Source organism: Gopherus evgoodei, chromosome 12 (assembly GCF_007399415.2).
Source record: "Gopherus evgoodei ecotype Sinaloan lineage chromosome 12, rGopEvg1_v1.p, whole genome shotgun sequence".
Lineage (NCBI taxonomy): Eukaryota > Metazoa > Chordata > Testudines > Testudinidae > Gopherus > Gopherus evgoodei.
In genome coordinates this window covers 41,361,781-41,385,541 of record NC_044333.1, presented here as the reverse complement: position 1 = coordinate 41,385,541, position 23,761 = coordinate 41,361,781, and the positions used below count along the sequence as shown (strand labels likewise).

Sequence of the window (23,761 nt, the reverse complement as noted above, 5' to 3'; positions counted from 1 at the left end):
CTCTCCTGGTATGTCTAAGCAGACAGGGATCCTTTGGCCCAATGGTACCCAGCTTGTGAGAGTGGAATCTCCCAGGGCAGGCGAGGGCCACAGGGGGTGGGATGGGAGAGACAGACTTTGAGCACCTGAAATTAACTCAAGTCACACAGTAGTTTGACAACAGACAAGCCCAAATCCTTCCCACTCCACAAAATACACATCACGGCACATCCCCAGCCCCATTCTCACCAGCTCCCCCTCAGGGCCACCAAAATCCAAGTAGAGGTTCCTGATGCCATCATCTGCAGACACTCTAAGCTTCTCAAAGGGGTAGAGGAACAGGGTGCGACTGGAGCCTGCCTCCTCCCTGGAGAGAGTGAATCCATTTTCATAATGGACTGTGAGCTTCACCTCCTGACCATTCAAAGTGCAGCCTGCACAGAAACAGCATAGAACCTCAGAAGCAGCCAGCCAGCTCAGAGAGCATGCCCCCTAGCCCCCCCCGCCACTGCAAAGACAGAGCCTGCAACCGCTGCACTGGACCCTGTGTCCCAACATTAAGAATATAAGAACGGCCAGACTGGGTCAGACCAAATGTCCACCAAGCCCAGTATCCTGTCTTCCAACAGTGGCCAATGGCAGGTGCCCCAAAGGGAATGAACAGAACAGGGAATCATCAAGTGATCCATCCCCTGTTGTCCATTCCCAGCTTCTGGCGAACAGAGGCTAGGGACACCATCCCTTCTCCTCCTGGCTAATAGCCATTGATGGACCTAACCTCCAGGAATTTATCTAGTTCTGTTTTGAACCATTATAGTCTTGGCCTTCACAACATCCTCTGACAAGGCGTTCCACAGGCTGACTGTACGTTGTGTGAAAAAATACTTCCTTTTGTTTTAAACCTGCTGCCTATTAATTTCATTTGGTGACCCCTAGTTCTTGTGTTATGAGGAAGAGTAAATGACACTTCCTTATCTACTTTTTCCACACCAGTCATGATTTTATAGACCTCTATCATATCCCCCCTTAGCTGCCTTTTTTCCAAGCTGAAAAGTCCCAGTCTTAGTAATCTCTCCTCACATGGCAGCTGTTCCATACCCCTAATCATTTTTGTTGCTCTTTTCTGAACTTTTTCCAATTCCAATACATCTTTTCTGAGATGTGGCAACCACATCTGCAAGCAGCATTCAAGATGTGGACGTACCATGGATTAAGTATAGGAAATATGATCTTTTCTGTCTTATTATCTATCCCTTTCTTAATGATTCCCAACATTCTGTTTGCTTTTTTGACTGTTGCTGCACATTGAGTGGATGATTTCAGAGAACTAACCACAATGACTCCAAGATCTCGGTCTCGAGTGGTAACAGCTGATTTAGACCCCATCGTTTTATATGTACAGTTGGGATCATGTGTTCCAATGTGCATTACTTTGCATTTATCAACATTGAATTTCATTTGCCATTTTGTTGCCCAGTCATCTAGTTTTGACAGATCCTTTTGTAGCACTTCAGAATCTGCCTGAGACTTAACTATCGTGAGTAGCTTTGTAACATCTGCACATTTTGCCACCTGACTGTTCACCCCTTTTTCCAGATCGTTTATGAACACGTTGAATAGGACTGGTCCCAGTACAGATCTCCTTTGTCCGCACGCTTGTTGACCCCCTCAAAGAATTCTAGTAGATAAGCAAGGCATGATTTCCCTTTACAAAAAACATGTTGACTCTTCCAACAAATTATGATAATCTATGTGTCTGACAATTGTTCTTTACTATAGTTTCAACCAGTCTGCCTGGTACTGAAGTCAGAGTTACTGGCCTGTAATTCCAGAGGTGACCCCGGCAGCCCTTTTTAAAAATTGGCATCACATTAGCTATCCTTCAGTCATTTGATACAGAAGCTGATTGAAATGATAGGTTACCAACTACAGTTAGTTCTACAATTTCACATCTGAGCTATTTCAGAACTCTTGGGTGAATACCGTCTTGTCCTGGTGACTTATTACTGTTTAATTGATCAATTTGTTCCAAAACCTCCTCTAATGACACCTCAATCTGGGACAGTTCCTCAGATCTGTCACCTAAAAAGAATGGCTCAGGTTTGGGAAGCTCCTCACATCCTCAGCCAAGACGACTGATGCAAAGAATTCATTTAGTTTCTCCGCAATGGCCTTATCCTTGAGTGCTCCTTCTGTGCTCACTGTGAGCACAAGGGCAGAGAAGGGGTCTACTCGCCCCTGGATGGGTGCAGGAGAGTGACCAAACTGACCTGGATGTGTGTAGTGAAGATGAAGCATTTCCATGCTAGTATCATTAATGCTACAGACTAGGCCAGAGTGAAATCAGGCTGCCCACGGAATTGCAAGGGACACATCTGCTGCTCTGTGAATTCACACAGGAGTATTATTTGAGTCCATGCCCTTGTGTACCTAGCATATAAAAGAATAAGGAAGGGACACCGGGGTGTTTCCTGGCTCTTGGATGAGACTGGCAGTGCCCTTTGTGAAGCCAGGAAATTCACCATGCTGTTGACAGCCCAGAGAGCACACAAATGGAACCACTGCACAGAAAAAGGGAAGAGACTGGGGATCGTGCGGGGTTCAGAGCAGACATCTCTGGGACAGGGATGCTGTCACCTGCTACAGCTAGAACCAAGGAGTAGAGACTGGCAGATGTCGCCGAGGGAAGAAATACCTCAGGAAAGCCAAAGCAGCAGCATGATGGTGAGGACACTAGCAGAGGAAGCATCTCAGAAAAGCAGAAAGCCTGGGATTTCAATCATGTAACTAGACGGGTACAGGATGACTAATATCCTGCTGGATCCTGGGATCTGTCAGAGCCACTCTGGCTGTGTCCCAGGACAGCATGGGGGCAGCTCAACCTGGAACATCCTTGAGGCACCAGCATGACACAGGATCTGCGCCCAGGAAGAGCACGATTGCTCAGTTTGTGTCTTCACAGCTTGGCAGCGAGAGGGGCGGGGAACACAGGATGAACTAACTCACCAAGAATGCACAGGGCGGTGGCTTAGCCTGTCAGTATAGGCCTGCCTTCCGCTCTCCAGTCTCTTTCCGAAACCCATCTCATCCAATACTTAAAGATGAAAAGAAAGCTCTCTGGGGTTTCTCTGCTCACTGTGGACAAAGATCTCACAGTAATGATCAGGGATCAGAGAGACGATTAGTCTGTTCTGGACTCTCCTATCAAGGGGAACCTGAGAAGGACAACATTTAGGTTTGGGATGTATAAAGATGACCTGAAAGCATTTTTAAAAGTTTTTCTACTTGACTTACTGTTTGTCATGCAATCGTGGCTATTCAATTTTTCCTGGAGGACTCAGGATAGAATGTGAACCTTTTTCAGGCCTTATGTCAGAGCAGGACCTGAATCTTCACAAAATGCTTTTCTCCCGACTATTTTTAGGCCTTTGAGTTAATAAAACTGTGCAACAGTTTCAATAAAAATCTATTCCCACCTCAACCAAAGTTTACTTGCATGGCATATCAATCCTACCAGTTCTCCAGACATTCCAAGTCTCCCAGGAAACCAGGGTAGGTAAGACTTGAATTTCCAATGGAGAAAAACAAAGTAGATTCAATTCCCGCCCCCACCCTCAAGGCCTTTAACAGATTAGAAAGCAGCCAAAAAGGGACAAGTCCATCACTCCTCCCTAGATTTTTACTTTGTGCCTAGATTGCCTGTCACATCTAAGGCTGTGGAACTTGTTCACTCACGGAGAGCCACTCCCTGTCAGCAGTCATGCATCAGGTCCTGTTTTTGAAAGACTTCAAGCAGTTGTGTGCAGTATCAGGGGACTTGCATTTGTCTGTAACAGAGGACAAGGCAGGGTGTGTGTATGAGGGGGGAGAAGAGTCTGAAATGTGTGACATCACTCAGGTGTTTCTGGTTCATCTGTGAAATACTACAAGGCCAGCCAAGCCTGCTCTCCCACCAAGTCTTCCCTTTGCTGCCATGTCTAGCCTTAGTTTTCACCAGCCAGATTTCTATTGCCAAACCAATCAGCAGCACATTCTTGGGTTTTGTTTGAAGGAGTGTATATCATGCAACCAACACAAGACTATTAACTGCTCCTTAGCCTAACCTCAAAAGCAGCCCGTCACTTCTGCACCGTCCCAACGAGAGCAGCTTTCCCTAGCGCACAGCCTATCTTTCAGATGCTCTGTTTTTGATGCCTAGTGGCATCTGGAATCTTTCCGCTTGTGGCAGCAATTTTATGACCTCAACTGGCACCATACAGGGCTCTGGGGTGCCTGATACATCACTGAGCACCTACTGCCAACAAGACAGCTGTCATTACAGATGCTGAAGGACAAGGCATGGTGGGGAGCAGGCAGACTGCACGAGAGTATAGCCTTTAGGGAAGAGGACTCCTGATGGAAAGAACTGGCTGAAGGGCCCTTCACACAAAACTCGCAGGACCATCATGCAGAGGGCTATAGTAGTGCTTGTGGAAGGTGCTGGCTCCCAAGCCAATATTCTCCTTGCAGCAATTAAGCTGCCATTGCAGCAGGATGGAAGCTGGTCTGCCACCTCACATTAGCTTTTCCCAGTAAGATGATTGTCAGAAATAACAATTAGAGCCTTCAAAAGGTGGAAGGACTTGTAGAATGGGTTCTATTCTCTTCTGAACACTAGAGGGAGCTTTTAAGCCATAGGTAACAGACTGACCCAAACCTCTCAGCCTAGAACAGAGGTCGGCAACCTTTCAGAAGTGTTGTGCCGAGTCTTCATTTATTCACTGTATTTTAAGGTTTCGCGTGCCAGTCATACATTTTAATGTTTTCAGAAGTCTATAATATATAACTAAACTATTGTTGTATGTAAAGTAAACAAGGTTTTTAAAATGTTTAAGAAGCTTCATTTAAAATTAAATTAAAATGTAGAGCCCCCCGGATCCATGGCCAAGACCCGGGCAGTGTGAGTGCCACTGAAAATCAGCTTACATGCCACTTTTGGCACGCATGCCATAGGTTGCCTACCCCTGGCCTAGAACTTCATTTTTGGCTGTTTCTATTTCTCTGCTATTGAGCCCTCTCCCGCCCCCAAGCTGGAAGACTCCAGCTAGCAAGGCTGAGACTAGGTTTTCTAAGTGCACAGGGGTCACTTCACACCCCCACTGGCTGAAATGATTTCCATGCCCAGGGACGTACTGCCCAGCTCCTCTCTGTTCTCAAATGTACAGGCAGCCTCACATGTTCAGAATGCAGGAACAAAGCTGGCTTTCCCAGCACTCAGCTCCAGCTGCATGCCAGAAGGATGTCTCAGAATCACAGATTCTGCCAATCACACTGTGGTCACAGCACCTCCGGATATTAGTGATGCTGTCCTTACACTGGGGAGATGGACCAATGGCCAGAGTCCAGATGGATAAAACTTTCCACTCAGGATTGTCTGCCTACCAAGAGAGCCACACATTCCACATAACTCAAGAAACCAGCACACACTTGGCAGTGCCGAGGCAATGAAGATATGTTGTGCACCACCTGGGGCTGAGAGATAATTGGCTTCCTTTTGATTAGGCTGCTCTACCAACCAGTTAGGCGTGAACTGTAATCAGCCTTCCAGTTTCACTGCACTATCACTACCATCACCTCTGGGACACCGGCCACCTCTGAGCACATGAAAGCATTCAGATCTTCCCATGTCAAGAGGTAGAGAAGGGCAAGGCATTCACTCCAACTGTACCTGGGCTCCGTTACAGACTAGCAAGAGTACCTCGGTTATAGCAGAGGATACCCCTCATCCAAGAGGCAGAGCTCTGAGCAGTCCACATGGCCCCACCATGACCTCCAGAAGCGCAGTCACTGAGCCGAGACTCCAGGCTATGCAGTTTAGCCTGAACAGACTGGGCGCCTTAGTGTTAAGTTTCCCACACTTACTTTTCTTGTGTCCCTCATGAGTCTTAATTCCAAACCATGTCCCACAACTCTCTCGTGTTTGTAAAAGCTAAGCAGCCCCGCATCCAAGCCCTCACAGGCCTGGCTCTGCTCAGTTAGGGAGAGCTGCTGAGACCCAGTCCCAGAGAGTAGGTGATCAACTGATTGCTTGGCAGTTGAGCAACTCAGGAAGGAGCAGTGGGGCTGCAGATAGTTACTGCCCCCCAGCGTACCTACGGACACCTCCTTTATCAGCTCCGCAGCAGTGTGGCAGCCCTGAACTAGCATCCTGGTCCAGGAGGAGAGGTCCCGATGCGTCTCCACCCTGAAAACGTGCATTTCAATGCCCTGGCGAGATCCTGTCCTCGTTGCAAAGGTGAGCTCGGATCCCGGAGAAGGTGATCTGCGCCCGGAGCCAGAGTGAACCAGCCTGCAGATCACATGGGAGAGAAGAGGGAAATCAGTGTGACTGCACAGTGGCCAGGGAGACATCGTTCCAGGACACTGCTGCTTCCCAACATGGGGGAGGAGCAAGCTGTAGTTCATTAACAAACCTCTATCACGGGGCCAGGAGGGGGGAGGTCTCCCTGGGAGAATGCTGCTTTTGTTCATTCATTCAGATTTATTGGCTGGCGAGTGGCTGAGCTGTGACTTATGCTGCTCGTAAGCCACTGTTTGAGCCAACTTGCTTCTGGACAGTGACCTGGGGAAGCCACATGCATGGGCGACAACACTCACCTTTCCCCAGTGCACACATCCAACACCCAGTCATGTGTCACGTGGGGAAAACCTAGCACCAACCAGACCAACCACTCCCAGCTTGATCTGCCGCCACCTCCCATCACACACAGCCTCCTCTCTGTCAGTGGACCCAGGGCGCCTCAGAAGTCCGTCCACCAGAGCAGCAGCCAGGCAGTGATGGAGAAGGTCAGAGCAGACTAGGCAGACATTGCTCACAGGCTGAGCGAGCATTAGACACATGTGAGGCAGTGCCCTGGGGAGATGGGCAGTAACACAATTAACACTAGTTAAACTGCTCTCTCCTTACATGGGTAGCAGGCTGGCAAAGGCACACTCCTTAGTGCGAAGGGCTGCGGGTTCTCTGGGCAGATGCACTAGAGAGGTGCAGCTAGCTCCCCTCCGTCCTCTCAGCTGGTGCAACCAAGGGCTGCCTGGAACCAGACAGCTGGAGCCCAGCCCTGTGGAGGTGGCAGGTGACATTCTGAGCAGCCACATGACACAATGGGCAAGACGCCCAGAGTCTGCAGATGCCAGGCAGGGATCAGCCTGTTCCAGGAGGCCTCAAGCCAGATGTTATAGAAATGCTCAGGCTAGAGGAATGTTTCCCTCCGATGGTCCTGGCTGCTGAAGGCTTGGCAGGGAACATGAACTGATCCAGCGGCAGGACCTGCACACGCCCCTATGAGCGCCACAGGGAGGCTTGAGCAATGGATGCGAACATGACACCAAGGCCCCACGGAGTCTGCTCAGGCAGGCCAAACCTTTCCTCTGGCAGCATGACAGCCCCTCCAGCTCCCAGCAAGGCTGGACTCAGGCTGCTAGCAAAGCAGCAAAGCTAGGACTCCTCTCAGGGAGACAGGGCTAGAAATGAAAAGGTAAGTAGCCAAGAGCCCCCTCCCAGCACTCAAGCAGCCCAACACAAGATGCATGCAGACATCTCACCATGCTGAGCGCCTGCAGCCCCTCCTATGTCAGGGGACCCCCGCTCTGATCATAGCAGCTGCGTTCCCTGCCCCAACAACAACAAAACACTCTTGTTTTGGAGGCTGTAATGGCTGTCTGAAATACAGGCTTGTCAGCACACCATGCTCTGCTCCCTTTCACTTGCAGGACAGGCAGCAAGAGTGGGCCTGGGAGGAGAACACACATGCACCATGCCCCATAGATCATCATGGAAGGAGTTAGCAGGGCAATAACACCACCTAAGTCACCACAGAGAAGGAGAAAGTTTGGTATGGACTCCAGCAGGAGCACATGCTTTCTGCAGATGCTGCCAGGCAGCCAAGACTGGTTTCACAGTCCTTAGCTCACCAGCGCCTCCCAGGGATACCAACACTGGTCAGCCTGATTTCCAGGTGAGCATTGGCTATTCATGGTATTCTAGTAGCCAGAGCTTCATGGTGGTCACCTTTGCCTCTTGGTCTGTGCTAGGGCCACAGGGCTAGGTTCTGTGTGGACTGGAATGAACGCCGTGGCAGGGCTGGGAGAGGCAGGGACATTCTCTCAGTGCTCAAAGCAGGAGTGCATTAGTTTACAAAAAGGCTCTTATGCTGTAAGCACACTCCTCAGGGGCTGGAATGTTTGCAGCTCTGTATTAGTGTTGAGTGCCTACTGCTAAGTCTGTCTCATCCTTCAGCGCGAGCATTTCGTGTCATTTACGAAAAATGTCACCATCTTGCAGAATGCCTGGGAGTTTGCGATCCCTTTCCCCCAGCAATGCCCAGTGCCTTGTGGCTTACAGCTCCTGGGAGGGCTAGGCCACACACACTGGCTTATTACAGGGTTACTCTGGGCTGCTGGCCACATTAAGAATCAGAGTTATGGGCCCAACAAGAGCAACTGGAAGAAAGTGGCCTTTTACCAGGTGTTTTATCAGAGGCCTGCATTGCTGTGTGAGCGAATAGGAGCCAAAACTCAAAGTCACTAGCCAATGGTGGCTGAGAGAGGGATGGCCTGAGCACAGCTAGCCCTCCCCTGACTCTCCCACTTGCTACCAGGAAAAGCAGCCTAGTCTCTGCTGATTTGCCAGAGGGGTAATAGCTACTAGCAGTCCTGCCGCCGAGCAATGTTTGTGGGAGGGCTGCCTCGGCTGCTCTGATGAGCACTCCCGCAGCTGTCGCTGGCCAATCACAAGCGCCACCCATCACCCTTGGAATGGGGATCCAAATCTGACATTTACTCTGCAGGTGGGAGCCCTGCCAGAGCAGTGGGGTTTGACCAGGCGGAAGTCATCCTACACTAAGGAAATCCTGCCACTGCAATGGAAACAAGTTCCAGGTTGCAATCAAAAGGAAAAGCAGCCCAATGCTTGCAGCAGGGTGGCCGACTGACTGATACTACAGCTAGGGAAGTGACTGGGCCAGTATTTCAGTGCTCACATCCTAGGGCCCTGGCCCACCAGCAGTGATGAGTGTGCACTGGCACTCTCATCTCAGGCTCAGCACAGAAACAAACAGGGCTCCCATGCCCCAGCTACTGTTGCCAACCCTCCCGGTTTCACTGGGAGTCTCCTGGAATCAGGCTCCATCTCCCAGAGCCTACTGAAGCCAAAGTGGGAGATTTTAAGCCACTAAAAGTCTGGCAGCACAGAGGGGCTAAGGCAGGCTCTCTGCCTGTCCTGGCCCCGCACCACTCCCAGAAGTGTCCGGCATGTTCTTGAGGCCGCGGTGTGTGTGTCCGTGTGCTGCCCATGCCTCAAGCACCAACTCTGCAGCTCCTGCACCCCCAATTCCCTGCCCCAGGCTCAGCCTGGAGCCCCCTCCCATACTCTGAACCTCTCAGCCCAGCCCAGAGCCCACACCATCCCCCTCTGCCTCAGCCCAGTGAAATTGAGTGAGGGCAGGGGAGAGCAAGCAACAGAGGGAGAAGGGCTGGAGTGAGAAGGGCGGGGCCGCAGGGCAAGGGTGTGTGGGTTTGTGTGCTTAGACAGTTGGCAACCCTACTCCCAGCAGCCAGGTAAGGAGCTGCTGAGAGGACTATCAAGCAGCAAAACAAGAAAGGACCCAAGCCAGGTTATTCCAGCAATGCTCTGGCTAGAGCTGTGGACTGAGGCAGCTGTGGTTTAGCAGACTGAAAACTGGGCAGAGGCCAGAAGTCTGATCCCAGCAGTCAGACTCACTGTATGACACTGGGGAAGTCATGTCCCAACTCTGTGCCTCAATCTCCCCTGGAAAACTGCAGCTTTACAAAGTACTTGGCGCCTGGTGGGTGAAAAGCGCTAAGCGGGAAAGGCTTTCACTCTATGGGGCAGGGTTTAGGTCATCAAAGAAATGTCCCTCCAGGCAACTTGGAGGCTTGGATCTTACCTGGTAGCAACAAGAGGGTAGCTGTGGCAAGGTGATGCCCATGCGTCTCTTGTCCAGGGCATACAATCATAGAGCAGCAAGTCCTTCTCTGTCATAGCCATGAGGATGGGCCGCCACTGCTGCCTTCCTCCATCTAGTCTAGACTGCAAGAAGTCAAGAGAGCTGTTAGCATGCAGTCCAGGAAGCAGTGTGTGCTGCTCGCTGGGGGCAAAGGATCCTCATCTGAGAGCATCTAAGATCTGCAGTCTGGGGCCAAAGGACATTTCTGATTAGTGCATCTGTTAAGGAATTCACAATGTGCCAGTGGCAGAGGGGAAAGGAGCAGACGGGGCAATGCAGACTGAGGAAGGGAGTAGTGAGCCGAGTTTGGAGTTTTTCTATCCTCAGTTCCTGCCTCTCCCTCCCTCCCAGCAGCAAAGCCCAGTGTCTTCCCCTCTCTCTGGGGCACTCGGGGATTAGGCAATGTGCCGTAGTGCTCTTGTCTGACCCCATGTGGAATCAATCCATGATGCTTGTGCTTGCCTCCCCTCCCCAGGCGAGGCGATCTACTCAGAGAGATCAACAGCACTAGGGCAAAAAATAATCTGGAAAATTAACGAGAGAGGATTTCCCTTCATGCCTGGAGCTGGGCCCCGTCTGAAGCAAGCAGCATATTGTTGCACCGTATTAATAACCTGGCTGTGGAGTGGCGCCCTAAGGAGCAGGCACAGAAGAGAGTCTAATCTGACCCAGTCGGAATGGTGTTAACTCATCATCTGAGGAATGCCAGCAAGGCACTAATGGGCCCAGCCATCCGGGAGATCCCATGCCAAGGACGGCCACAGCTTGCTGTGAACCTGGCCAGCCCTCTCTGGGCTCCTGGGGTGGAATGCAAAGTGCTTCACAAGTGCTTCTGGAGTTGGAACACTGGGATGGCTTTGCCAGAGGAGTCTGCAAGTGTGCGGACCATGGGCAGCGACAGCGCCTCCTGCAGTAGCAGGACAGTGAGCACAATGCACCCTGACCTGATGTTACAACTAATTCCTTGTTGTCACAGCAACACTTCGCAGGACACTGTCCCACTGGCCTATGAGGCTCATCGCATTGGAATAGTGTTATGCCCCGTGCAGAGATAAGCCTATTTTCCTTTAGCTGTTAAAAAGCTCACCTGCCTGAATACCTTGTGGAAAGCTATTCCCATTGCTGGGTTTTCTGCACTGTTGCACAACATACATCCCTTTAACTCTGCAAGGTTGTGGTTTTCATACTGCACACAGGAGGGAGTGCATTGCTTGATAATATTTACGACAAATTAACCTCTGCAAACCCTGGAAGTTAGGTCAACATGACCCCTACATCAGACTGGGAAGTGGAGGCAGAAAGTCACAGACTTGCCCAAAGCCACGGTCTGTGGCAGATTCCAGACCTAACTCTTGGCCATGTGCTTTAGCCACTAGCCCATGTGTCCAACAGCTGACATCAAGTGACTGGCTTAAATACACAGGACATTCCGCCCACACAGACTCTCTTTTGTCTCCTCTTATCTGCAGAAACAAACACTCCAGGTCACTCTCTGAAGAGGATCTAGGAAGCTTGGAGCTGTCAAAGGTTTAACATCTTTAACTGGAAACTCAACACAGACCTGGGAAGGAAGTGCAGGCTCAGTGGGGGGGAGGAGGGGTGTTCATGTTCACAATGGTTCAGCACGTAGCTTTGTCTGTATTAGTTTCAGGGCCCAGATTCACAGCAACATAGTTGTGAGCCTGGCTGAGCACCAGATATGGGACCTCAAGAAAAGTCCAGCAATCTTGTGAAGTCCATGGGTCAGAGATTTTCACTGAACCTCAACTGTCCCTCCCACTGGCCCGTGAGGAATGGCCTCTGCTTTACCAGGTCTTCCTACCCACAACACTTTGCTTTGTATCACACCTGGTACCCAAGGATCTGAAAGCATTTCAGTAAAAGCAAGTTACTTTTCCTAGCTCCAAGGAGGGTTCTCAACCCCATTACTAAATTTGCCACAGCCACGTGACTCAGTGACAGGGCTGTGCACAGACCCCAGGTCTCTGCTTTAACCATGCTTCATCCCCATTAAGATTATGGCATTGCCACCCCTTTCCTGCCAGTCTAGTTACCCAAGGGGTGCATGTACAATGGTGCACAGATACCCAAGCATCAGATCTAGAAAGCTCTGCCAACCTAGGATCAAGTGTGAAATTGGAACTTGGAGCATGAACTCCCACTGAGAAAGAAGGCATTTTATTGCATGTGGAGGCCAGTACGACAACTGCATATGCCTAACGCCTTTAAATAAAGAGGAAGAGCATCAGGTAAGGTTTTGACTAAAGGGGAAATGAATTATTGAGGGAAGGAGAGAGGACAGACACTTGGATGGGAAATTCTAGAGCCCTGTGTGCACGCAAAGCTGCTGACTGAAGCACCATCCTCGTGCTGCAAGGAATGAGATCAGGCTTGCACTGACACTGCTGAGAATCAGAACAAACCCTGCACACAACCCATCCACAACAGGCATGGGAAGCCTGTGAGGAGGTTACAGCCCTGTTACAACAGGCAAACACTACTACAGCACATGCCCCTGCAGGGTTGGTAGGGGCCACACCTCCAGAGAAGAGGGTTACTGGAGCTGTGGCCTGCCAGGCAGAGATGAAAGCCATCTCCGAAACATTAATTGGGTCAGGATGTTTTTAGGTAGAAGTTACATTTTCAAAACTGGATTGGCACAAATCCCTCCCTGGACAGGTCTCTCCCACAGCTCCAGCTGCCATTGGATTCCATTACTGAGCTGGCTTCTAGGCTCACAGTAGTAAGTGAAGAAAGGAGAACTGAAAACACACGAGCCACTACCGAAGTGCTGTTATCTCTGCAGTGCTGACCTGCTCCCATATCTGCCAATGAAAACTAATCTCTTCACAGCTACACCTTAAGCAGAGTGCTAGACTGCACTGCTACCACACCTGTAAAAATGAGTTCTACCCAAATAAGGTCAAGACATCAGGGGCCTTCCATCTCAGCATACCTGTTCTGCCAGCCAAGCGATGTGTCTGACCTCCTTGCTACTTCCTGTGGCATTGCTGGCACCTAGCATGGCATTGAGTTCAGCCAGCACCTGAGGGAGGAGGGCCATGATGTTGGTGTGGATTGCCGTGAACCAGGAGTGTGCGGTCGCTGTGTCTTTGCACCGCAGGATCAGGGTGTTTCTGCTGTCCGGTGAGTGCAGCTCTATCAACCTGAATAGGAAGAGACAGAGCTAGGCTGAGAAGTGCAGCCAGGGCTAAGGCAGAGGGGGAACGTGGAAGCCCTGCAACAGGCACTCCCTACATCAATGGGATTTGGTTCCCCAAGAAAAGTACACATGAAACACTCAAACCCTTTGGTGTCTGCTAAGGAGGGCCCCTGGCTGGGGTCAGCTACAAGCAGCCCAGGCAGCGCTCACATACACTTCACCACAGAGACGGAGAGTAGGGCAAAGTTGGCTCCGTGGCAGGATGGAACTCCAGTGCTGCATGGCAGAGCACTGTCTGGAAACTCATCTGTCCAGGTGCTTATGAGACCCGCAGCGTTGGAGGCAGTGATGATCCCTGCTCTGCTAGAGCAGGGGGATGCCTCATGAATCATTCTCTCCATCAGCTGGCTGAGAAGCTGTGCCACTGATTAAAAGATTACAAAGCTTCCTAATCTTAGCTGTCAGGAAGCCCTGCCAGGAGCGGATGCAACATCTGAGAGTAGGAAGAAAGAGAGCACTGGCCCTTGCCAGCACTCAGTGGGTTTTGGGGGCAGCAAGGGCACCCAGGTTCCTGCAGGAACCTTCCTGCGGCAGTTCAGCATCCCTCAGAGCAGCGGGGGTGCCCAGCCCAGATCCCTGCCTGGCTTCTCACCCAATTGCTCAGGCACTGGCTATGAGATAAGACAGATACTAAAGGGTGAGCTGGCATCTCTTCCCTCCCTGGAATGCAGGTAGAGCACACACAAAGCTCATCTCCTCTGCCCTTCACTCAGTAGCTACAGAACCCAGAACAGACTGGCCCTGCCAAACTGCTGCAGACACATCTGCTCCTTATGATGCTCTTTTGATGCCTAACTCAGGATGTGATGGGAGCCTTCTGAAAGCCAACTCCCATAATCTGTTAAAGCTAACAGTCCTTTCTCCACAGTTACCTTCTTGGATCTGGGGATGCGTGCATAGTAGAGACAGGGCTGGTGCAACCATTTAGGCGGACTAGGCGGTTGCCTAGGGTGCCGAGATTTGAGGGCGCCAAAAACCGCCCCCCAATTTTTTTTTAAATGGTTGAGCAGCCGCTGCTGCTGGGACAGAGAGGGAGTCTGAGCTGCCGGCGGCAGCCAGCAGTCCAGGGTGTCCCCTGGGTCAGGGCGCCGCTGGAGGGGGCGGCAGGCAGCTCCCGTGGAGCTGCCGCAGTGGTGCCTGCGGGCAGTCTGATGGTCCGCGGTTGGGTGGAGCTGCCGCAGTGGTGCCTGCGGATGGTCAGCTGCTCGCGCAGCTCCAGTGGACCTCCCACAGACACCACTGTGGCAGCTCCACCGTAGCTGCAGAGCACCGGACCCTCCGCAGGCACCACTGCGACAGCTCCACCAGAGCCGTGGGACCAGCGCGCGGGGCGACGAAATTGACGTGCACCTAGGGCGCTCAAAACCCTAGCACCGGTCTTGAGTACAGAGCAGCTATTAATTAGACTGCCGGCAAATCAGGAGCCCAGCTGGACTTAGAGGGCAATCACCTCCTGACAAGCAGCTACAGGGATGAGACTGTAACCGTAAAACGTCCGAGATAGGCTGTTAAGTGGAATGGAAGTTGCACGAATGCCACCCAAAGGCAAGTATCAGAGGGGCAGCCGTGTTAGTCTGGATCTGTAAAAGCAGCAAAGAATCCTGTGGCACCTTATAGACTAACAGACGTTTTGGAGCATGAGCTTTCGTGGGTGAATACCCACTTCGTCAGATGCATGCAGTGGAAATTTCCAGGGGCAGGTATATATATGCAAGCAAGCTAAAGATAACGAGGTTAGTTCAATCAGGGAGGATGAAGCCCTGTTCTAGCAGTTGAAGTGTGAAAACCAAGGGAGGAGAAACGGGTTTTGTAGTTGGCAAGTCATTCACAGTCTTTTGTTTTAATCCTGAGCTGATGGTGTCAAATCTGCAGATGAACTGAAGCTCAGCAGTTTCTCTTTGAAGTCTGGTCCTGAAGATTTTTTGCTGCAGGATGGCCACCTTAAGGTCTGCTATAGTGTGGCCAGGGAGGTTGAAGTGTTCTCCTACAGGTTTTTGTATATTGCCATTCCTAATATCTGAATGGCAATATAGAAAAACAAAGGCAAGCTGCCTACCACCCTCTTAGCACAACAGAGAAGTAGGCACGAGACCACAGAACACGTAGAAACGACTCCGGGTGCTTAAAAATACATTGGGGCTGGCTAGTTTTGAGACAGGAGAGTGTGCACTGCTCCTCGTGGGAAGCCACCAGCATGCGAAGTCAGTGCAGAAATCCTGCTGCAGAACTCTGGAGAGGCAGCAGATACAGCGTGACAAGTCTTTTGCAGCAGCAGCTTATTTCCACCTGGATGAGCGGGGGTTGGGTAATTGGATTTGCATTCTCCAAACACCAACTAAATGCAGTTCACTCTGATCCTGATCGGAACCCCAGGACAGCTCTCTGCCCTTCCCACTTGCCTGTGCTGCAGGAACCTAGACAGGGAATTGGTGCTGCCTCTGTCCAGGTCCAGAGCATGGCTCAGACCTTTGGTGTCACAGCCCCTCAGCGGCTCACCTCCTTGTCAAGTTCTGGGAGATGGGGAGACTTTGTGCGCTTGAGTCTGGCTGGAAAGTTCTACTTGCCAGGGTGCCGCTTGCCTAGGAACCCAGGGGTATAGACTGGCTTAGTAACCAGCAGCACTATGCAGTGAATTGTGAATGGTGTCAGGAAGCCCATGATCTCAGCAAACATCGCCATGGTGCTAGCCCAGGGACAATCCTGGCCTGAGCCCTTTGTGAACCGCTGCTACTTTTAACGCTTTCTTGGTACCAGGCCGCAGCTTTAGGAATGCTCCAGTGCTGGAAATTCAGTCTTGCAAGGACACAGAAGCAGCACAGCAGACCCAGAGACTTGGGGTACACCACACTGCAATAAGAGACCTGCGACCCAGCCATGGATGGTCCAGGTCAGCTGACTATGGCTTGTGGGGCTAAAAATTGCAGTCTAGTTGGTTGGGCTCAGGCTGGAAGCCAGGCTCTGAGACCCTCCCCATACATAGGGTCTCAGCATCTACACTGCAGTTCTTAGTGCCACAGCCCGAGCCCCACGAGCCAGCGTCAATTGCCCTAGGGTCTGGGACTCTGTGCCATGGGTTTTTGATTGAAGTGTAGACGTACCCTTGGACTACGCTCCTCATCCCACACAAACTACAGGGGAGGCACTTCAGTACAGACCATCAAGCCCTCCAGGTCAGCAGTGTGCACGTCAGAGCTCACTTGGCTTTCCACAGCTATGCAGACTGGGTTGCTTGCTAGCTCTCCAAGGACAGACAAAGCCATCATTACGCTCTTGGTCACTGTTATTTACACTGATACTGCATTCTCTTCCAACTACAGAATCCCACTCCCATTCTTGGCATTGCTGCCAGTGCCAAGGGGCCTTGGATAGCTCAGCCCCAGGAAAATCTCCCAGCATTAGGACATGGTGCTGAAAACACCTGCACAAGCACCTATGCTGGCACAAACTCCAGCAGTGCTGGGAAGGGTGGCTCACCTTACACCAGACACGCTAGCCTCGGGAGTGCCTATTGCTCCATGGAAGCGGACTCTCCCACTTGAGAACAAATACTGTTCTGAGTTCAGGACATATGAGCAGTTAGCTCTTACTCGCCCATGTACATTTCCGGCAATTTAATTCCATGGGCATTCTAAAGAGATGCTATTTTCCTGGCCCCCCCCACCTCATCATGTTAGTACTGAAGCCCTTATGGCTCTTTCACATGTCCACCCACCAACACAAAAGCTTGCCAAGTTGTGCAGCTTAAAGCAAAGGGGCAGAAGACTTGGCAGATATGGCATTACATTCCCCACCACCTAGTTAAGAGGAGTCTGCAAGAGAGATTCTGCCCTGTTCAGAAAGGAATGTGCAGGCCGGAAATCTTAGTCATTTCCATAGAGGACCAACTCTGTGCCAGGATAGAGATAGAGGGCAAAGGTATCAAGTCAAACTATTCCTGGCCAAGACCGTCTTGTGGGAAAATTGAGGGAGAGTCCTGCAAAGTCAGCCTGCATGCTGCAAAAACCCTGTAGCTTGGCCACGAATGTTCCCAAGAGCTGCGGGGGAGGCAGCCTCCCAGCAAGGGTGTGTGGGGAGCATGGGACAGTGAAGGGACACCACCTTGGAAACTGGTCCTGCAATAAGTGTCAGAGCTGCTTGGCCCAGAAGATCAGGTAATCAGCCCTACAGCAGTGTCCTGGGGCAGCACAACCCCCTGAAGATTCAGTGCTTTTAGCTATAGCAACTTCCCCATCAGTGAGAGCCTGTCAGCATTTCCCTGGTCCCTAGCACCCAGGGGAGGGCTTTGCATAGGTAATGACAGATACAAGGAAAACAAGGGGAAGTGATTAGTGTCATTTCCTCCCTCTAATGACAAATCCAACTCTCAGAGCTCAGCAATGCAACCCCACTCTGCATGGCAGAGCCCAGCCACTTCCTGGGCAAATGGAGAATCAGTTCAAATGCTCAGTAACTCCCTGACAGGAGAAGCAGGTTCCAAGCAGCAGAGTGCAGTTTGGGACATCACTGCTTACCCAGTACGGCCAACCAATGATGCTCATTTGCCCCGCCTCTATGCCAGAGCCTGTTCACACAGGCCACGCCAGCCTGGCTCCAGAGGCCTCACCTGTTTTTACACAATTTAACCTTTCCTTTTAACAAAGCCCAGGTGGTTGAGGAAATCCTTCCAGATACACCCAACAGAATCTGCAGGATGTAGGGGTGAACTACAGGTCCAAGGGCCAGTTCAACAGGTTAACTCTGAACCCTGATAAATACTAGACAGATACACAGTTGTCAACTCTCTTTTCAACAGGAAAGTGGAGCTGCTCTGGGACCATGGACTAGGTGTGACATTCCAACTCTGCCCCCGGCTGGGCATAGGATATAGTCACTTGGCAGGTACAAAGAAGAGGTGGCAAGGGCAGAGAATGAAAATAAGCACAATCAAGATTCCCCCTCCCCCCCCGACACATCCCCCCAACAGGATCACTAATAGCCTCTAACTGCCCCCAACCACCACTCACTGGCAGGAGTGCATGCAATACCACCCCCACCTGGCAGGTGTGTGACAGGGTAGACAGGTGCTACCAGAGCAGGGAAAGCCTCGGTGAGATTCAGCCCAAATCCATCTGAACTCTGTTTTAGAAGAAAGCTGACCTGCCAGAAAGGCAATTTAGATGAAGGGGTTTGCATCCTTCCCTGAGCTGGAGCCTTCTATCCCAGGAGGACAGCAAAATGCAAACACTGCCTGTCCCAGGCGGCAGCCAGCCAGCCAGCTCTCGCTGGGGCCTGAGAGGAGGAGAGGCACTGAGTGGAGAGACCTGGCTGGCAGCCAAAACATTGAGAATTTCCTGCAAGCTGCTGTTACGATTTGATGAGTGAATCAGGAGATTGGCCTGAGGTGCAGCTGTTCCCACCCTAAGTCTCTTCTAGTCCATCTTCTGCTGCTTAACTGAAGCCCGAGCCTTGTCTCCAGGGCTGATCCCGGGCACATGGACCAGCAGAGGAACTGCCATTTCCGCTGGAGCGTGCATGTGGCACAAGGCCAGGTATCTTCTCCATGGAAAGTGTTCAACACAGATTAGCCAAACATCCTGTGGACACCCGGGCAGTCAGCCTGCACCTCCCAAAAGGCGGCAGGAGAGGACACTTTGTCTTCAACCCAGACGCTGAATACACAGGCATTACACGTAACCTGGCTGCAAGCAGAGACACAGCTGAACTAAATGCTTGGAAGATGGATCACAACCCCACTTCTCCAGACCCATCTCTGCTGTGACTGAGAACGAGCGGCAGCAGGATCTGCAGCATCTATCTGCACAGAAGGCCCCTGTGGCCATGGACCTCACTGCTCCCCTCACCTTCCTGCCCCATGTGTGTCAGGCGCTGGGTCATTCAGCTCCACAGGCCTCCCTGTGGGTGTACAGCACCTGGCACAACAGAGCCCTAACTGTGTTCAGGACCCTAGGTGCAAATTAATAAGCCAAAGAAGAAGCCTGGCACTTGTATATTACCTTTGACTCAATAAACTTGGGTCACATCCACTAGTTAAGGCTCCCAACCCTCACTTTGTGGCAGATAAGGAATAACCACACCCACCTATGGAACAGCTACTTCTGGAGTGGAACGCAGGCTTCTCACTGAAAGCTTTGGGGCAGGAAGTCAACACTGACAGATCCTGCTGGAACTGCCAGGAGGGACTCATGCGAAATAATGACCCCTTTATAGCACCTTCCAGCCGCGGAGCCCAGCTCTCCAGAACTGGGCAGGTTAACCCTCACATCACCCTGCAAGGGCAGTAGGGTAAGAACTGGCCCAGGCAAGTGATGTGACTGTGCTAGGTCAGAGGAGTCTGAGCTGCAGGCAGCGTTAGAAGGCAGGTTTCCAGACTCCTAGCTCTATCCTCTACCCAGGCAGGATCAGCACCCCTTGAAATGAAGTTACCTGGCCGAGAACAAACCAGTGGCAGGGTTACCACCTCCAATGTCGGGAAGCACCACAAACAGTCAGGCCACCAGCTTCACAGCCCACTCAAGGCACTGTCAGCCTCTCTTGTAGAAAGCCCCACGGCTGCTGCCACGAGGTCAGCTGCAAAGGCATTCGCATTGCTGGGGGACCCAGCACAGACCGATTCCCACCTATTCACCACAGTGATAATAAGCACAACAGCTCCCCCCACCTGCCTGAAGGAACAATCCCGTGCCACTGGATCTCTCGCACATAAGGGGGCCTGCAAGGGAAGAGAAACGTGCTCTTTCCTGACATACAGCCAAAGACTGGTGTGCTTTTCCTGGTTGGTTTTGCATCGGGAATGCAGGTATCTCATATCTGCCTTTGTTTGCTAGAGGATTCAAAACAAATAGATCTAGCAGGACTTTACCTCACAAGGGCGTGCAAGTTCGTGTGTAGGGATTCAAACCCTGTTTGTCTTTGTAAGTACCCATTTAACTCCAGCTCCTATTGGCACCTGGGAGAAGAGTCTCAAAGACTCAGACACTCCTATTCCAATAACTAGGCCCTGGGACTCTCTTGCAGTTCTCTGGCCTCCCAAGAGCCCTCCAGGAAAACAGACACACGAGGCTCCACATTTCTGACATCCAGATAGAAGTCAAGCAGGAAAAACAGCTTTTTTAAAAGTCTTCCAGATTCCTTTACACATTGCAAAGCAGCAAAAAAGGGATCATTTCTCACCTTGCATGTCCGGCCAGCATTGTCAACACTCCTCCCTGCACCCAAAATGCCAGGAAGATAGCCCCAGAGCAGCCTGCTGCACCCCAAGGCCTCTGTCTCCCTAGGCTCCAGCTCACCTGTTCTCCAGGTCTGGCATGCTCAAGTTCCTGGCGGCGAAGCACATTTTCAGAGGGATCACCTTCCTGTCTTTGGTGCCATTGTAGTGCTTCGGTGAGCCGGAGTCCTCACTGCCACTCAGGCTCGGTGACTGGGGAGCTGCCCCATCCCATGGGAGGTCTGACACCAGCGATGGCTTCTTAATGTAGGGAGTCACTTCCCGCATGAACTTCACTAAGAACAGAGACAGGAGAGGAGAGTTAGCACCTAGGCTGCCTCAGGAGGGGGTGCACAAAACACTGCATGCACCTGCACAGAAAAGTAAGGCAGCACCTGCAGATCTGTGCATCCCATGGCAGTGTGCAGACTCCCCCACCAGCAGGGAGCAGTGGTCTGCACTCACTGTGAGGGCAGTGCCTGCCAGTGCGGGGGTGAGGGTGGGGGGGGGGGCGACTAAGCAGGCCTCAGAGCATGTTCTCCTGCGAGGACCAGAAGTCGGCTGCTAGGGATCTAGCTTAGACTTAGAAGAGTTAGTTGCTCTCACCTTCCAGAGAGGACAGATGAACGAACCTGCCCAGCTAGCCCATTATATGGATGCGTGCAAGCTTTTGCCCCTCTCTGCAAGTCGAGGGGGGGGGTCTTGCCTAAACTATCCTAGGAGGATGTAGTTTCACACCCCCATTTGTCGACAAGCTCTCAGCTGTCTGGCAGCAGGATGAGAAACGGTAAACACATTTATTCACTATTTCCACAGGGGGAGGGTTCCTCCGGACTGTGGGTGACAGGAAGCTGGTTTCTAGGCATGCTGAGAGGACAGGAAAGGACTTGCTTGTCAGATGAAATCAGACTGCTGCTGCCTCTGCAAATACAGTCCTCGTGCTCTGCTCCCCCAACTCATGGCCTCAGGGGGAGCAGGGTGGGTCTCAGAGCTATGTCAGCAATGGTCTCTGGATAGTGAAGCCAGAGGGTTACCAGACACAGGTGGTATTTTATGGACACTTCCAACTCCTCCTTCCCTTGGTCATTCTGCCTGTACACGTTTGCCAGAGATGAGGGATGGCCCCCTGGTTCAGTTCCCTGCTCTGCCACAGACTCCCTGTGTGACCTTGGGCATGTCACTTAGCCTCAGCTCCCCAGCAGTACAGTGGGGATAACTGCCCTGCCTTGCCGCACAGAGTGCGTGAGGAGAGAGACAGAAAAGACAGACACTCAGATACTATGGTGATGCAGACCATGTCAGTACCCTAGAGACAGACCAGAACACTTCTAGAATAGATCCTCCAGCAGGCAGATGCTACAGCCTGGATGCTTAGTGACATCACCATCCGCTACAGCACTGATCAGTGAGGTGGTATTGCCATTACCTGACCTTGCCAGCTAGAATACTAGTTCAGAGTGAAGCTGGCTCGAATATTCCCTGCAATTTTGGGACTGGTGGAAGAAATCAAAAGTTACCACCCCACAGACCGACAGAACCAGAGCGAATGACCTCACAAGCCCAGCCAACCAGAACAAGCTGGAGTTTCCCCTCAGAGTTTTGAGCAGGAAACGTCTCAAGAAATGAATCAGCTCAGTTCTGGACCCCTCATGTTACCCAACTTGCCTCACAGGATTCCTAGGGGAACTAGCCTGGTGGTAGAACCCATCTGAAGTTTTACAGGTGGGTCGGTTTATTTTGGGTAAAATTTGACAGAGGGATCAAAAACCTGCTTTATAACTGGAAGCTGCCTCTGCCTTTAATTCTCAGCCTCTCGTCTCAGCATGAGACAGTACAAGCTACATATTAAACATCCTCCAGACATGAGGATTTGGCTGGGAAGAAGGAGAAACAGCAGCAGCGTCAAACAGGATCTTTCTTCCCCAGGTGATCAGGAGTGGAGCAGTCATGCACAGTGCTCCCATTAGGGGAAGCAGGTTCTCTCTGAGCAGCTGACCCAAGCATTTAAGTGCATGGCCCTCCACTCCTTTTGCTTTGAAGGGAAGAGCAGAGCACATGGGCTTTAGCAGTCTCAGCCCTGAGTTTTCACTCACTGCCCGTGCGACTGCACCATCTCCTCAGGAATGAAAGGGGAAACAGGAGCTCAGAATATCATCCAACTGGAAAGGAAGGAAGTGCAGCCAGCTGCAGCCAGATGCAGGACAGACACTGACAGCTGCAGTTGCCTGTGTCCCCCAAATGTAACAGGCCAGCTCCGGGGTGCTGGGGATTCAGTTGAGGAATTCCAAGGTGTTTAGAGTTGTCCTAACAAACGAACCAAAAAGGCACATTTCTGTAATAAACTGAGTCATCTGCTTGAAGTATAGCCCAACCACTGCCCCCCAGAGACCAGGTGGCTGCAGCTCCAAGAGTAACCACCACAGCAGCACAGGAGAAAAATGTCTTTCAAATGGCCTCATGCAAGACGAGCCACTATGAAAAGGGAGCCTGAGGAGGGAAGGTTCAAACGAGGAGGCTCAGTCTAGATGGCCTCTTTTCTAGGTCTTGCTGTGAACCTGCCCTGGGACCCATGGGCTACCCAGAAACTCTGATCACTCCCAGGAAGGGCGGCTCCCAGACAGCCTAAGCCCTCGTCCAGACTAACCCGCGGCATCGGCGGGTTAAAATCGATTGCTCGGGGATCGATATATCGGGTCTAGTCTGGACGCGGTGTATCGATCCCCGAGCGCGCTTACATCGATTCCGGAACTCCATCAATCCGAACAGAGTTCCGGAATCGACACGGAGAGCCGCGGACATCGATGCGGCGCCGTCCAGACTGGTGAGTACCTCGATTTTAGAAATTCGACTTCAGCTACGTTATTCTCGTAGCTGAAGTTGCGTATCTAAAATCGATTTTAATTCCTAGTCTGGACGTGGCCTCAGTGACACATGGTTAAAGGAACAGCAGTAAGCTCCCAGGTGGCCCAGCAGGCAAGGTACCCACCCCAGAACTGTGCTGCTCTGGGAATCTGGGAGAGAATGATCTATCTGCATGCCAGCTGCACAAAGAAATGGAAGCAGGCCTGTCAGCCCTCTGGAAAATGTGAACAGGACTTTGCATAGGGAAGTGTTAAGAGCAAGCTGTTCCCTTCCCTTCCTAAAACCAAGCAGTGGGGAGGGGGGAGTTGGGGCATGGAAAGTATACAGCTGCAGAAAGTTTGGATAAGTATCTGAACCTCTGGATGTGCTTACCAAAGCAATTGCAGGCTCTGCAGCTGTGGGGCTGCCAATGACTACACTAGCATTCACCATACACTGCATAGGATATTCTCTGAAATTGGGTTCAGCATATGATACAGCATTTAAACA

General features: G+C 51.5%; 1 protein-coding gene across 3 annotated transcripts in view; it reads right to left on the bottom strand.

Moving 5' to 3' along the window:
• The window catches only part of SNTB2 (syntrophin beta 2), a 53,907-nt gene that overhangs the window by 6,358 nt on the left and 23,788 nt on the right, over positions 1-23,761 (bottom strand). The window contains exons 2-7 of one of the 3 annotated variants that reach the window (XM_030581306.1): positions 20,493-20,706; positions 12,940-13,150; positions 9,924-10,066; positions 6,111-6,307; positions 3,715-3,806; positions 342-413 (exon numbers count right to left, since the gene is read on the bottom strand). In XM_030581306.1, the coding sequence (XP_030437166.1) occupies positions 3,745-3,806; positions 6,111-6,307; positions 9,924-10,066; positions 12,940-13,150; positions 20,493-20,706 (827 nt within the window). In that variant the 3' untranslated portion in view covers positions 342-413; positions 3,715-3,744. Of the gene's footprint in view, positions 1-228; positions 414-3,714; positions 3,807-6,110; positions 6,308-9,923; positions 10,067-12,939; positions 13,151-20,492; positions 20,707-23,761 lie in introns of those variants that run through there. The other 2 variants (XM_030581304.1, XM_030581305.1) reach the window with 2 other exon arrangements.